Source organism: Oncorhynchus masou, chromosome 23 (genome assembly GCF_036934945.1).
Source record: "Oncorhynchus masou masou isolate Uvic2021 chromosome 23, UVic_Omas_1.1, whole genome shotgun sequence".
Taxonomy (NCBI): domain Eukaryota; kingdom Metazoa; phylum Chordata; class Actinopteri; order Salmoniformes; family Salmonidae; genus Oncorhynchus; species Oncorhynchus masou.
Window position 1 is genome coordinate 44,991,974 of NC_088234.1, and position 13,515 is coordinate 45,005,488.

Sequence of the window (13,515 nt, forward strand, 5' to 3'; positions counted from 1 at the left end):
GCTCTGACAAATTGAAAACCCTAGTCATTGGCAACTCCATTGCCCACAATATTAGACTTAAAAATAATCATCCAGCAATCATTTGAACATCTTGACCATGTACTGCTATAATATCCACCCGGCAAAGCCAGAAGAGGACTGGCCACCCCTCAGAACCTGGTTCCTCTCTAGGTTTCTTCCAAGGTTCCTGCCTTTCTAGGGAGTTTTTCCTAGCCACCGTGCTTGCCGTTTGGGGTTTTAGGCTGTTTTAGGTTCATTCACTACAGTGAATCAGTGTTCAACACCATAGTGCCTTCGAAGCTCATCACTAAGCTAAGGATCCGGGACTGAAACACTGCCCTCTGCAACTGGGTCCTGGACTTCCTGACAGGACGCCCCCAGGTGGTGAAGGTAGGCAACAATACATCCGCCATGCTGACACTCAACCCGGGGGCCCCTTGGGTGGGTGCTTAGTCCCCGCCTGTACTCCCTGTTGACCCATGACTGCATGGCTGCGCACGACTCCAAAACCATCATAAAGTTTGTAGACGACACGACGGAGCTAGGCCTGATCACTGACGACCAGTGGTGAAAAAAGTCCCCAATTGTCATACTTTAGTAAAAGTAAAGAAACCTTAATAGAAAATGACTCAAGTAAAAGTTAAAGAGTTGCAAAGAAAAATACATATCTCAGACTGGCCAATAAAAATAAAAGATTAAGATGGGCATAAAAACACAGACACTGGACAGACGTTCATTTGATAAAAACTGGACCGTTTAATAGTGCCTACAAAAAGCCGCCATTATCACTCTATTCTAATCAGGCACCACTGAGCCAACCTCCTGTGTCGTTAATGCTGGGTCCATCCTCTCTGCATGTTTGGCCAACAAGGGGACATCCGTGATCCGACCTCATTCGTAACTGTTGTTTTTGTTTTGCAACCAAGTAAAATGTACTACAAGTTAAATGGAGTTACACAAAGACTTGCTGGATCGGCACCGAGTGCGTACAGCCCTCAGGTAGGTACAGAAAACATGTCCAGCAGACAGTCAAATATGTAAAAATGCACTAATGACCTTCACATTGTTAGCTAGCTAACGTTAGCTAATAAGGTTGGTTTCAATTGGGCACAACAAACACATGTATTGATTTACACAACATGGCTAAGCAATCTCGCCACATTATATATTTGTTTTATAACAGTTGATTTGCTAGTTAATGTTGTGTTTGGCTAGGGTGGCTCGACCGAAAAAGCTAGCAAACACATTAGCCCTAGCTGGCAAGTTGGTGCCGGTTAGCTAGCAGCGTTTTGTTGCAGAGACATTCCGGATTAGTCTGTGAATTTTCGGACTAGACGATTTTTGTCGTATTGCTACCATTCTCATTTCGGATTCCACATTGTGCAGAAAAAAAGAGTAATAGATGGTGGTGCAATACATATTTCCTATGTGACGGATCGGCAGGTAGCCTAGTGGTTAGAGCGTTGGACTAGTAACCTAAAGGTTGCATGATCAAATCCCCGGTTAAATCTGTCGTTCTGCCACTGAACAAGACCGTTGACCCACTGTTCCCCGGTAGGACATCATTGTAAATAAGAATCTGTTCTTAACTGACTTGCCTAGTGAAATAAAAGTTAAATTAAAAAATCACATTTATGCTTGATCCGAAAATGTGGTCGGATGCGCCATTTGCTTAATTTTATTTTACCTTTATTTAACTAGGGAAGTCTGTTAACAAATTCTTATTTTCAATGACGGCCTAGGAACAGTGGGTTACACCATCCATGGTGTGACGCAATTGCTGAGCCTCTGGAGGCAAAATTGAGCTCCCACTGCATCCCATTCACCTCTCAAATTGTGTAACAATGTGGAGGGCTCCGCATTGACATGATTGGTTGGCGGGAAGTTCTGGCCACAGTGATGTACTGGGCAGTATGCACTACCCTCTGTAGTGCTTTGTGCTCACTTCCTTGACATTTTCCTTCACAACAGCTCTGTGCTGCTTGGTGAAGCCAATAAGTATGAATGCCCTGATTTCTGCAGAGGCCATATCACCCTAAATGCTGCATGGGCAATGCAGATGGCGGATTGACCATACAGCGCCTTTAACGCCTAGATAACACGGATGGCTTTAATGTGCAAAATGGTACGCAGCATCATTTGGATATGTGTGCAACAAAAGTTAAACATTCACCTTCTGCAACTATTTCTGTCAATCTGACGACGTATACAGTTTGAAACATACTGTAAATATGCACCACACAGAACGCAATGCAACAGCCTTTGCAACGCAATGCTGCAGGCCAAATGCAGCATTCCATTTTAAAGTGAATGTACTTCTGATGTACCAAAATGCAAAGACAATGTCAGTGTGATCTAGGCGTAACCCTGCACCAATTGCAAGGCACTACAGAGGGTAGTGCGTACGGCCCAGTACATCCAGGACCTTTATACCAGGGGGTACCGGTACAGAATCAATGTACAGGGTTAATTGAGGTAATATGTACATGTAATATGTACTTGTCTAGTTTAAAAAAAAAACTAAGCAAGTCTGTTAAGAACAAATTATTTACAATGACGGCCTACACCGGCCAAACCCGGACGACGCTGGGACAATTGTGCGCCGCCATATTGGACTCCCAATCACGGCTGATTGTGATACAGCCTGGATGGAACCGGGCAAATGTGATACCATTCCACCTATTCTGCTCCAGCCATTACCACGATCCCGTCCCTCCCATTTAAGGTGCCACCAATCTCCTGTGACATAGGTAGTGGTAAAGGGACTATGCATAGTTAATAAACAGAAAGTAGCAGCAGCAGTGTAAAAAGGGGGTTAATGCAGATAGTCCAGGTATCAATTTGATTAACTGTTTAGCAGTCTTATGGCTTGGAGGTTGACGCTGTTATTAAGGAGCTTTTCATGTTACATTTACAAAACTTTTTTTTTTTTTTTTTTTTTTTAGCAAATAGTCTGTCTTAACCAACAATGCAGAGTTGAAAAAAATATAAAAAATTAAGGGCTTGTAAGTAAGCATTTTATGGTAAGATATACCTGATTGTATTTGGCGCATGTGACAAAGAAAATTAGATTTGATTTACACTATTCCCCCAAAAACCTACCACCCTATCCCACTACTTGGCCCTAAACGATCCTACACCAGGCTGTCGGCCTGGGAGGATGGAACTCCTTCTCACAACTTTCTTTAGATCTTCTCCAGTAAAATCTCTCACAACCAAATACTTTGCTGCTGCAACTACCACAGCTATATTCTGGCTATACACGCAAGAAATCCAACCTTACTAAAACTCATCCTCTGGCTCTCTCTCTCTATCCTCAGGCCGACTCACTGGGGGGCTCCCAGTTGACTCTCTCACCCTTGGGCTCTACCCTCTTCATTGCCTCAGTATATGAAACATTTTACGTCTCATTCTTTCAGGCGGATACACATAAAATCAAAACAATTCCTGTTCTTAACTTTCACAGATGTAACCATTGCCAGTTTGTCCTTTACCCAGCCTGATACAATGAACCAAAAGCAGGAATCCACTCTTTCCAAAAATCATCTGGTAGGATTATCAGGGAAACTGTTGATAGTCTCCACTCCACCTGTCGCCGCAGGTCGGTCCACTTCCTCCTGGACTGGCTCAACCTCGGAATCCTCACCGCTGCCATCTGACACCATTTGTAGATCATAAAGTTTCTCAAAAGCATGAAGACTTATAAGTCAATCAGGAGACGTAGGTATGTACACCTCGAACGAAGGTGTACTCAGACAAATCTCATCTTAACAGCACCGTTCATGCACTTTCGCATCATTGCACCTCTGTCCAAAAGTTTTGGTTATTACCAACTTCTCATGAGGTCAGTGATCTTCAGGTCGGGAAGTTGGAACTCTAGAGTTTCCGACTTGGAATACCAAGTTGGATGACCGTTCTAGGGCTTTCCCGACTAAAACAAATCTTGGCCGACCGAAAGTAGTTCTTTCGAAAATTTTAAACGTATTTCTTTCCATCTAGACTCACCCCATGTGTTTGAATAAAATCGACTATATGCATTGAGCTTGTCTGAGGCTTTTAGCTTACGATTTGATGAAATGAGACAACTGCTTTGAGAGTGCCAGAGATCTAGATAACCAGAAGAAGAGAAAAGCTTAACCTGCCCCAACTTTTCTCCTGCTGGCTTTTTCAGATTCTGCCATTACTCTCCTGACGTTGTCAGTAATAGGCAATACGAGGAGTCTGTAACCTTCCATGTTGAATGCAAATGTATCTTAACATTTCTACCGATCTGCATGGCAGTTATTGTTTTTATATGCACATTTTTGTGACGCAGATTAATTTATAACTTTTTTATATCTCAATCATTGTCATGTGGTTAATCAATTCTATCTAAATGAAAATGATACAAGCCTAAAAAGTAACTTCTATTGCCATTACCAACTATTTAAAAGTAGCCAACAAATAAAAGATTGTAGCTGCAGGTAGAAAATATCCTGATTCAAAAGCAAATATCCTATAAATCACATTGGCTACACATGGCCTGTCTACCACGAACTTGAAACATTGTATTGACTTGGATCCAGCCCGAATGCAACATTGTATAAAATATTCTGGGCCCTCAGTTTCCCATGCTAGTGGGCTTGGGACAGACACAGCTGTAGGCTATTTGCTCAAGGGATAAGAAACAGTGCTTGACTTGGACAGGAGCTCACCAGAGCTGAGTACCAGCACCTCAAATGTTCAACTGCATGAGTTCCTATTCCTCTTATAGAATATCAGCTCAGAAGTATTGTGGTGCTCCTGCACTTAAATATGAACTGTATCAGCACCCAAAATGAGTACCGAAACCTATTTCAGTCCAAGTCGAGCACTGATAAGAAGAAATCAGGTAGGCCTGTTTTATGATGTTTCCACTGGATCAAAGCATGCCATTTTTCCATTTCACACCGAGTGGTTATCGAAAGCGGGAGAGCTGTAAATATTTTTTCAAATACATTGAGGAACTATTGTAATTCTCAATGGATGTAGAGACGGACTTTGTTTGCTTGCTGTTTTGAGGTGAAAACATGACCTTGAGAAGCTCCACAGGTCATTAGTGGTGGTGCGTTAAGCCAATCAGGAAAAACAATCAGATCCCAAAATGGGCCCATTTTTTTTTTTTTATATGCCTACATTTGCACGCAGGCCAGGTAGCCGATAGGTCTACTTCTATGCGTGTGCGCGTCCTTACTCCACATTGATAGGAGTGCTTCAAACAAAACACAGTTGACAACTCTTAAATGGAATTTGAGAAACACGTTTTGGTTTATTTAATTCCAAGTGTAGCATAGGTTGTGCACTGCAGACGATGTGTCCGCTCAGATAATGGGAAGACTGCAATACTATTAAATGCATTAAAATAAATTACCGTAACAAACGTTGTAGATTAGGAATTGGCGGTAAATGTACTACGGGTGGTATATGTAAGGGGGGTATTGATAGACTCTAACAATAAAACACTAGAAAATCACTCAATTTAAGTTATGAAACAATGAATGTACACAATTTGGCAGGGGAGAGTGCATTCTGGAGAGAGAAGTGCATTATGCATCTGGTCGCATGGTCAATCCAACGTCTCCATTGGCCATGCAGCATTTAGGGTGATATGGCCTCAGCAGAAGTCAGGGCGTTCATACTTCTTGTGCTTCGCGGAGCAATGTAGAGCTGTTGTCAAGGAAGTGATTTTGTATTTATACAGGATGTACCCCCCCCTCCCATCTGGAGGCTCATGCTCCAATAACTCCCTTAGTTGGGCAGAAGGTAACAGCTCGTGGCTGAGGTGTGGGGTTGGCGGTCCTTGAAGATGCTGCTAGTAATGTTACATAAACTACCAAAGGTGCATAGATGGCTCATCCGTTAGTTATTTACCCTAATAAGGTATCTAGCTAGATAGAAAACGCTATGTTGAGTGAGCCACAACCATACCACTTTTGACCCTGTTGACCTTATCGGTGAGGGAGGAGTGCCCTTCTCAAATCCAACAGTAATCTGCACCAGTCGGTCATGTTGTAAACAAGGCATGATGTTTTGTTCAGAAACATGCATCTCTTTTCCATAACTAGTTTGGGAAATAAAATTATTAGCAAAGCATATAGTGTTAGCAAAGCAATCACCTTTGCATGTGTAAACAGCAGACCTTCTAATCCTTACTACAGGTGTAAATGGATACGTTGTGATTTTGGCAATGAAGCCCTTTATCTACTTCCCCAGAGTCCGATGAACTCATGTATACCATTTTTATGTCTCTGCGTGCAGTTTGAAAGAAGTTGCTAACTAGTGTTAGCGTTAGCACAATGACTGGAGGTCTATACTAACAGCTAGCATGCTTTTACTTAGCACTGGCTTGTAAAATGACCTCTAACTTCCTTCATACTGGACACCGAGAAATCCAATTGATATCCATGAGTTCATCTGACTCTTGGGACGTAGATAAGGGGCTTCATTGCAACAATCCCAAAGTGTTTCTTTAACATAAGGCAGTCATTTTGAGATGAATTCGCAGGAGGGGGTCTTCCTAGGGCATACATCTACACGATGTATTTATTTGCTCAGTGGTGGCCACGATTTAGCAACGGCAGTGCACCCGCTGCTAAATGCATAAAGGGCAAACACTGATAGGACCAACTGTGTTTGGGTCATGTGGTTTCCACAGTCTAAAGTTTTGTTGTCTCTCTAGGGGTTGAGGGTAACAGTGCCCATGGAGGCCCCTCCAATGATCTTTGCCACCCCCACCAAATATGTGTCGGAGGCAGGGAACACAGTGGAATACCTGGGACACAACAAAGTCCCTGACCTACAGAAACTCTTCCAGGTACAGACTCTGCACTAACCTTTTGTTCAACCCACACACTGCTTGGCTTCCTAGGGTCATTGTGGTGTTCTGTGATAATCACAGAACCCCAATAACCCAGGAATCTTGTGTAGTTTTTTTTCCTACTTGACCTTGGTTTGTTAGAAGATAACACCATCTACTCCTGTGGTAATTTACTTCGACCATGAACTTTCACTGCCAAAATTCCTACTAGTTCCGACTAGTTTTCTAGAAAGTTATACACTCCTCTGTCCCTGCAGAGAAGTTGTGAGCAATGATAAAGTTTGGACTTTAATAAAATATGAGGATTCCCCTCTGTGACTCAGTGGGGAGTTGGTGACTGCAATCACATCTCATTCTCTTTATTCTGTCTACATTGCAGAAGTCTGACGGTATCCCTGTGCACCTGAAGAGAGGCCTGATGGACAAGATGCTGTACAGGACCACCATGGGCCTGACCATTGGAGGGACCCTCTACTGCCTGATGGCTCTCTACATAGCTGCCCAGCCAAGGAAGTGATCTGCTTATCCAGCCTCTTCCCCTTCAAGGTTCCAACAGGATTCTATATGATTAGGAGCAATAATGTGGATGATGATTGTGCTCAGACGGTCAAGGAAAGGAATCCCTTTACTCTCAATTATATGTCCCCTTGTCTTATTGATTGCCTCATTTCATGTTGAGGTTTTCATCAGACTCAAATAATCTATACTTTGTCAAATTTAAGTCCATGTCATATCACTACTTGCCCAATCTCACTTGCTCTGTGTTCTTGTGCAAGTTGTGCATTTCAATATATATATATTATATATATGTGTCTGCTGATGTCTTGGTAACAACCAGTACCATATCAGTGGTACATAACTATGATGGCTAGAGTATCAACAATCTACATAAAAAAAAAAAAGTCTGACCATGTTTTCTACCAGAGTACTCCCCTGTGTGTGTGGAAAGAATTTGAGGTCTCATAACATGGATGACTTTGGGTGCTCTTTTGTTCTGGGCGAGAGGGTGGATGGGGCTAGCACCTTTTTTTTTCAAAGCTAATAATGAGGTGGTACTTCAGGTTGTGTGATATCATTCATTGGTTTCTTTCTGTAATAAGCTCTGCTTTTGAGAAGTCACATCTGCATTACCTTATTTGCATGCCCACCCAAGTCCCTATTTTTATGTTGTAGAGGTTGTCATTTAGTCTGCATACTAACTGACGGTGTTCTGTAAAAAAAGGGAGTGCACAGAGTATCTGACAAGTCATTGTAATTTTGTCTTGGGATAATAAAGTATATTTTGTTTGTAAAACACTTTTTTAGTTTTCTTTCATTTTGTTACCGATCTGCTTCTAAGAATAGCTGACCATGAAATGGGATATTCCTTATAGTGGGAGCCATGAACAAATACTAGTTGGATGTTCTCGTTCAACTTGTAGATTTCTTTTAACATGTCATTATTTTCCAACATCGTCCTGGCAGGCCAACTCAACTCCGGCCAATTAAAAAGGGGAAGGGGATATCTTGCTTGATCTTTGCTTAATTGTTCATTTGAGTTTTGCGATGGGCAGCTAGCTAGACCTTTCCATCATACTCTTATGTTAATATTGATGTCAGGCAGTAATAAAGTGGCGATTACCGTTCATTTGAATATGATGTTATGTAATGTCAATTATTGATTGATATATCGGGGCTGCCCGGCCCACAAAATGATGGCTGCGTTTAATCTAGCCACTTCAACTATTACAGTTTGAATTTGTTGAAAAACAGGCTGTGGGTGGAAGTCTGTTTTAGAATGACTCTGAAGGTAATAATTGACCTCCAGACGGCATTTAAAACTGGTGTCTGAAATGGGCTGTTACCTTTTTGAGTAGCTATGTGCCTTTTATTATACAACCAATCCCAAACAAATTGGAATCAATCTGATCACTTCAGTCACTGAAAGTGTCAACACACAGACAGGCTTTTTCCGTATTGTCATTCAGCAGTGCTACAGTACATTGGAGTGTTTGACTATTGAAATCAACTACCACTTAAAGCCGTAACTACACGTGCTTAAACTGTAAACGCTGGAAAAGTTAAGTGGGTGGAATGGTGTTTCATCTTGTTTCCCTGCCATTTCTCACTCAAACTCAGTAACCTATCAGTGACTGAGTGAACACAGACATTAAAAGCCCAACGCAGGTGTTTATCAATATCAAATTTCTGATTAACGATCAAGTACCTTAATAGTTTACATTAAAATTGACAAAATAAATGTGGGAGGGGAAAACAAACTACGCTGAACAAAAATATAAACACAACATGTAAAGTGATGGTCCCATGTTTCATGAGCTGAAATAAGAAATCCCTGAAATTGTCCATATGCACAAAAAGCTTATTTCTCAATGTTGTGCACAAATTTGTTTACATCCCTGTTACTGAGCTTGTGTGTAACCTTTATTTAACTAGGCAAGTCAGTTAAGAACAAATTCTTATTTACAATGACGGCCTACCCTGGCCAAACTCGGATGACGCTGGGCCAATTGTGCGCCGCCCTATGGGACTCCCAATCACAGCCAGATGCGATGCAGCCTAGATTTGAACCCAGTACTGCAGTGACGCCTCTTGCACTGAGATGCAGTGCCTTTGACCTGAGATGAGATGCAGTGCCTTAGCATTCCTCCTTTGCCAAGATAATCCATCCACCTGACAGGTGTGGTATATCAAGAAGCTGATTAAACCTTTTTGGGATGGGGGCAGCATTCTCACTATTGGATGAATAGCGTGCCCAGAGTGAACTGCCTCCTACTCTGTCCCAGATGCTAATATATGCATATTATTATTAGTATTGGATAGAAAACACTGAAGTTTCTAAAACTGTTTGAATGACGTCTGTGAGTATAACAGAACTCATATAGCAGGCAAAAACCTGAGACAAATCCAACCAGGAAGTGGGACATCTGAGGTTTGTATTTTTTCAAAGCTTGGCCTTTATGAATACACAGTGGGATATGGATAAAGATTTTTTTTTTAATCTGACAAAGCGGTTACATTAAGGAGAAGTCTATCTTTAATTCTGTGAATAACACTTGTATCTTTTATCAATGTTTATTATGAGTATTTATATCACTGAATGTTTTGGAATCAAAACATTACTGCAAGTAAGGCACCAATGTAAACTGAGATTTTTGGATATAAATATGCACATTATCGAACAAAACATACATGTATTGTGTAACATGATGTCCTATGAGTCATCTGATGAAGATCAAAGGTTTGTGATTAATTTTATCTATATTTCTGCTTTTTGTGACTCCTATCTTTGGCTGGAAAAAGGGCTGTGTTTTTTTGACTTGGCTATGACCTAACATAATCATATGTTGTGCTTTCGCTGTAAAGCATTTTTGAAATCGGACACGATGGGTAGATTAACAAGATGTTTATCTTTCAATTGCTGTATTGGACTTGTTAATGTGTGAAGGTTACATATTTCAAAAAAATATTTTTGAATTTCGCACGCTGCCTTTTCAGCGGAATGTTGTCGAGGTGTTCCGCTAGTAGAACGCCTTCTCTAGAAAGGTTAAACAGCATGATCATTACACAGGTGCACCTTGTACTGTGGACAAAAAACAACAACTTTAAAATGTGCAGTTTTGTCACACAACACAATGCCACAGATGTATCACGTTTTGAGGGAACATGCAATTTGCATGCTGACTGCAGGAATGTCCACCAGAGCTGTTGCAACAATATTTTATGTTAATTTTTCTAACATAAGATGCCTCCAATGTTGTTTTAGAGAATTTGGCTGTAAGTTCAACCGGCCTCACAACCACAGACCATGTGTAACCACACCAGCCCAGGACCTCCACATCTGGCTTCTTCGTCTGAGGGAGAGTGCTGGTGGTATCACCAGGCCAGCCGAAACTCCCGCCCATTTAAACAGGCTGATTAGAAGGTCCTGTGTAGATTGTATTTTCAACCAGCAACTATCAGGAAACAATGTTAGTTTCATCAGCTGTACAACATGATATAAAACACAGGGAATTGTGACTGTACTGGGCCTTTAACTGTACTGCTGTGTGATTCTGGTGGGGGGAAATGGGTGCTATACATCTGTGGTTTGGAGGGGAAGGAGAATGAAAAGGTACCCCCTGTCAGAGTGACTGATAGAAGCCTGGTGGGTAATCTAACAATTAAACCCGTTCTAATCGTCCAATCTGTCTGTGTGTTTATCTCAGCAGGAGAGCGGGGAGAGGGAGCATCCCCAGTGGAAAACAAAAAGCTCTAGGCTACAGTCCTCATACGCCTCGTCCACAGCAAACAACAGCCTTATTCCAATTCTTTATGCCCAATCACATCTTATCAGTGTTGTGCCATCAACCCGTAAACATTGAAATACATAATGATAAATGCTTATTAGCAGTAATTATTTATACACAGACACACAGAGGATGCGCACACACAATACACCATTAGGTTTGTGATTCACATGGCAGCAGTTGGCCAGTTGGCCTACACCTTGAGCTAGAGAGGTCTTTTCTCTCTACTTGGCATTGGAGAATCGCTTCACTGCTCTGATAAACAGCACAACGTAGGACTGAATAAAAGGCTTAGCTATATGTTTTGTTATATCTCCTTTCTGTGCAATTGAATTTTATTTGTGCCTGTAACCACTTGTCGGCAACTGGCGACAAGTATATCATTGATTCATTCATAAGAATGGTGTTTTACGAGTCGAACAAAGCAAAAGAGCATATCCAGGGGTGTACAAAGTCTGTGGCCTTGTTGCCAATTAAAAAGGAGGGCCGATGAGTTATCAACCGGCGTTTATTACAGACAAATAGCCCCTTGAACAAAAAACGCCGTGCCTGTGTGAGTTTGTGTTTTCCATCTCTCTGCAGTACTAACTCCTGTCTGAAGCCATCAAGTGCTCAGGACAGGTTTATCGATGCAACTGGTGAGGTTCTATCGCTCCACCAAACTGAGTGTGAGTTGATGACACATGGATGAGAAAGGAGAAGATGGGGTAGTTCTATCACAGAGACATGATAAATAAGTGATAGACTATAGGCCAGTCAATCCAGCTGGCTGCTGTCATTTTCATCATTTCCCATGGCGTGTGTGGAGAGGACTGGAGGAGGAGAGAGAAGAGGTGGCACTTGCTATTTGATGCTTCTGTCCTTGTTTCCTGTCTGGAACTCCTATAAGAGATGCAGCAGACGGCGGGTGTTCCAAAGCCTGTGTGTCTTTCTTTTTCTCTATCTATCTGTTTCTCTCTCTGTGTCTCTATATTTTGTTTTGGCAGGAGGAAAAGGTGTGCGTGGTGGAATCAGGAGTTAGGAAGTGTGCAAGGGGACATGACACACCTAATGAGCTGAATTGACTTTTCCAGACCTCATTCATTCTGCATTTTAGTGGTTTTAGAGACAAGCGAGAAGATTTGCATGAAATAAACAACAGATCTTGTGACCGGCCTACCTATCAAACGCTAAATATTCCAAACCACCCGGGGGACAGACATTTGATGTGGCAGAGAAAGGGAGGGAGGGAGGAGGAGGGAGTAGCAAATCAGATCAGGGAATAGAAAAGACCAACCAATCCTGAGGGATAGACTGGGAAGGTCATAATAGCGGTCAAGAACAGTTAGTAAGAAGAGTTAGCATTCTTGTGTGTCATTTATCTCAAATCTCAGAGTGTTATTTATCTGAAAAGTAGAAATAATGAAGGCTTGCGTTGAGGCCCTTAGTAGTCAGAGGAAGGGCTGGGAAAGTGTGATGCATGCTAATAGTGGTGATCATGAACACTGTTGGGCGATTCCACGCCAGCGTAGTCGGGGAAAAATGTGAGTAGCTCAGATTGTTCTGGCAATTCTCATACAGAAACTTTGTTGGGAGGAAGGATGTTTGACATTCTTTTTACATTTGTATCACAAACCATCTTTGAGAAAATCATGAAAGTGGCCATTGTAGTCCCTTTTTAGACATATACATGTCTTCTGTGAGACATAATGATCTGTTAATCGTACATGATACAGACAACATCTTGGTGTCATTATCCTACCTATAGTGTTCTCTAAGATATGGAGTATGTCTAGATTCTTATTTTTTTTTATATATATATTGTTTAGAAAAGGAATCTCCAACCTTGGTCCTGGAGAGCTACCCTCTTGTACGTTTTTGATCCGACATCAGTTTTAACTAACCTGATTCAACTAAGAAAAAGCCAGCTAATTGTTCAAATCAGGTGCGGTAGATTAGGATTGCAGCGAAAACCTACAGGACGGTAGCTCTCCAGGAACAGGGTTGGAGAACCCTGGTTTGGAACAATATACTCTTCAAATATGTCAGAGTGGGCTTTCTGATACATTTAATGATATGGTCCATTTTATACACTATGTGGACTCCCCTTCAAATGACTGGATTCGACTATTTCAGCTAGACCCGTTGATGACAGGTGTATAAAATAGAGCACACAGCCATGCAATCTCCATAGACAAACATTGGCAGTAGAATGGCCCGTACTGGAGAGCTCAGTGACTTTCAACGTGGCACCGTCATAGGATGCCACCTTTCCAACAAGTCAGTTCATCAAATTTCTGCCCTGCTATAGCTGCCCCAGTCAACTGTAAGTGCTGTTATTGTGAAGTAGGAACATCTAGGGGCAACAACGACTCAGCCACAAAGTGGTAGGCCACACAAGCTCATAGAACGGGA

At 41.8% G+C, this 13,515-nt stretch overlaps 1 protein-coding gene across 1 annotated transcript; it reads left to right on the forward strand.

The window, feature by feature from the left end:
• The first annotated feature begins 833 nt into the window (after positions 1-833).
• Positions 834-8,131, forward strand: LOC135510894 (cytochrome c oxidase subunit 7A-related protein, mitochondrial-like). The gene is made up of 3 exons (XM_064932207.1): positions 834-999; positions 6,698-6,832; positions 7,215-8,131. The coding sequence occupies exons 1-3, from the start codon at positions 856-858 to the stop codon at positions 7,350-7,352; spliced, it is 417 nt and encodes a 138-aa protein (XP_064788279.1). The 5' UTR covers positions 834-855; the 3' UTR covers positions 7,353-8,131.
• Positions 8,132-13,515: the final 5,384 nt, after the last annotated feature.

Coding starts and splice junctions, on each gene's coding strand:
- LOC135510894 (XM_064932207.1), top strand. CDS start 856: ATGTTTGGCCAACAAGGGGACATCCGTGATCCGACCTCATTCGTAACT. Junction 1,000..6,697: donor CGAGTGCGTACAGCCCTCAG/GTAGGTACAGAA, acceptor TTGTCTCTCTAG/GGGTTGAGGGTAACAGTGCC. Junction 6,833..7,214: donor ACCTACAGAAACTCTTCCAG/GTACAGACTCTG, acceptor TCTACATTGCAG/AAGTCTGACGGTATCCCTGT.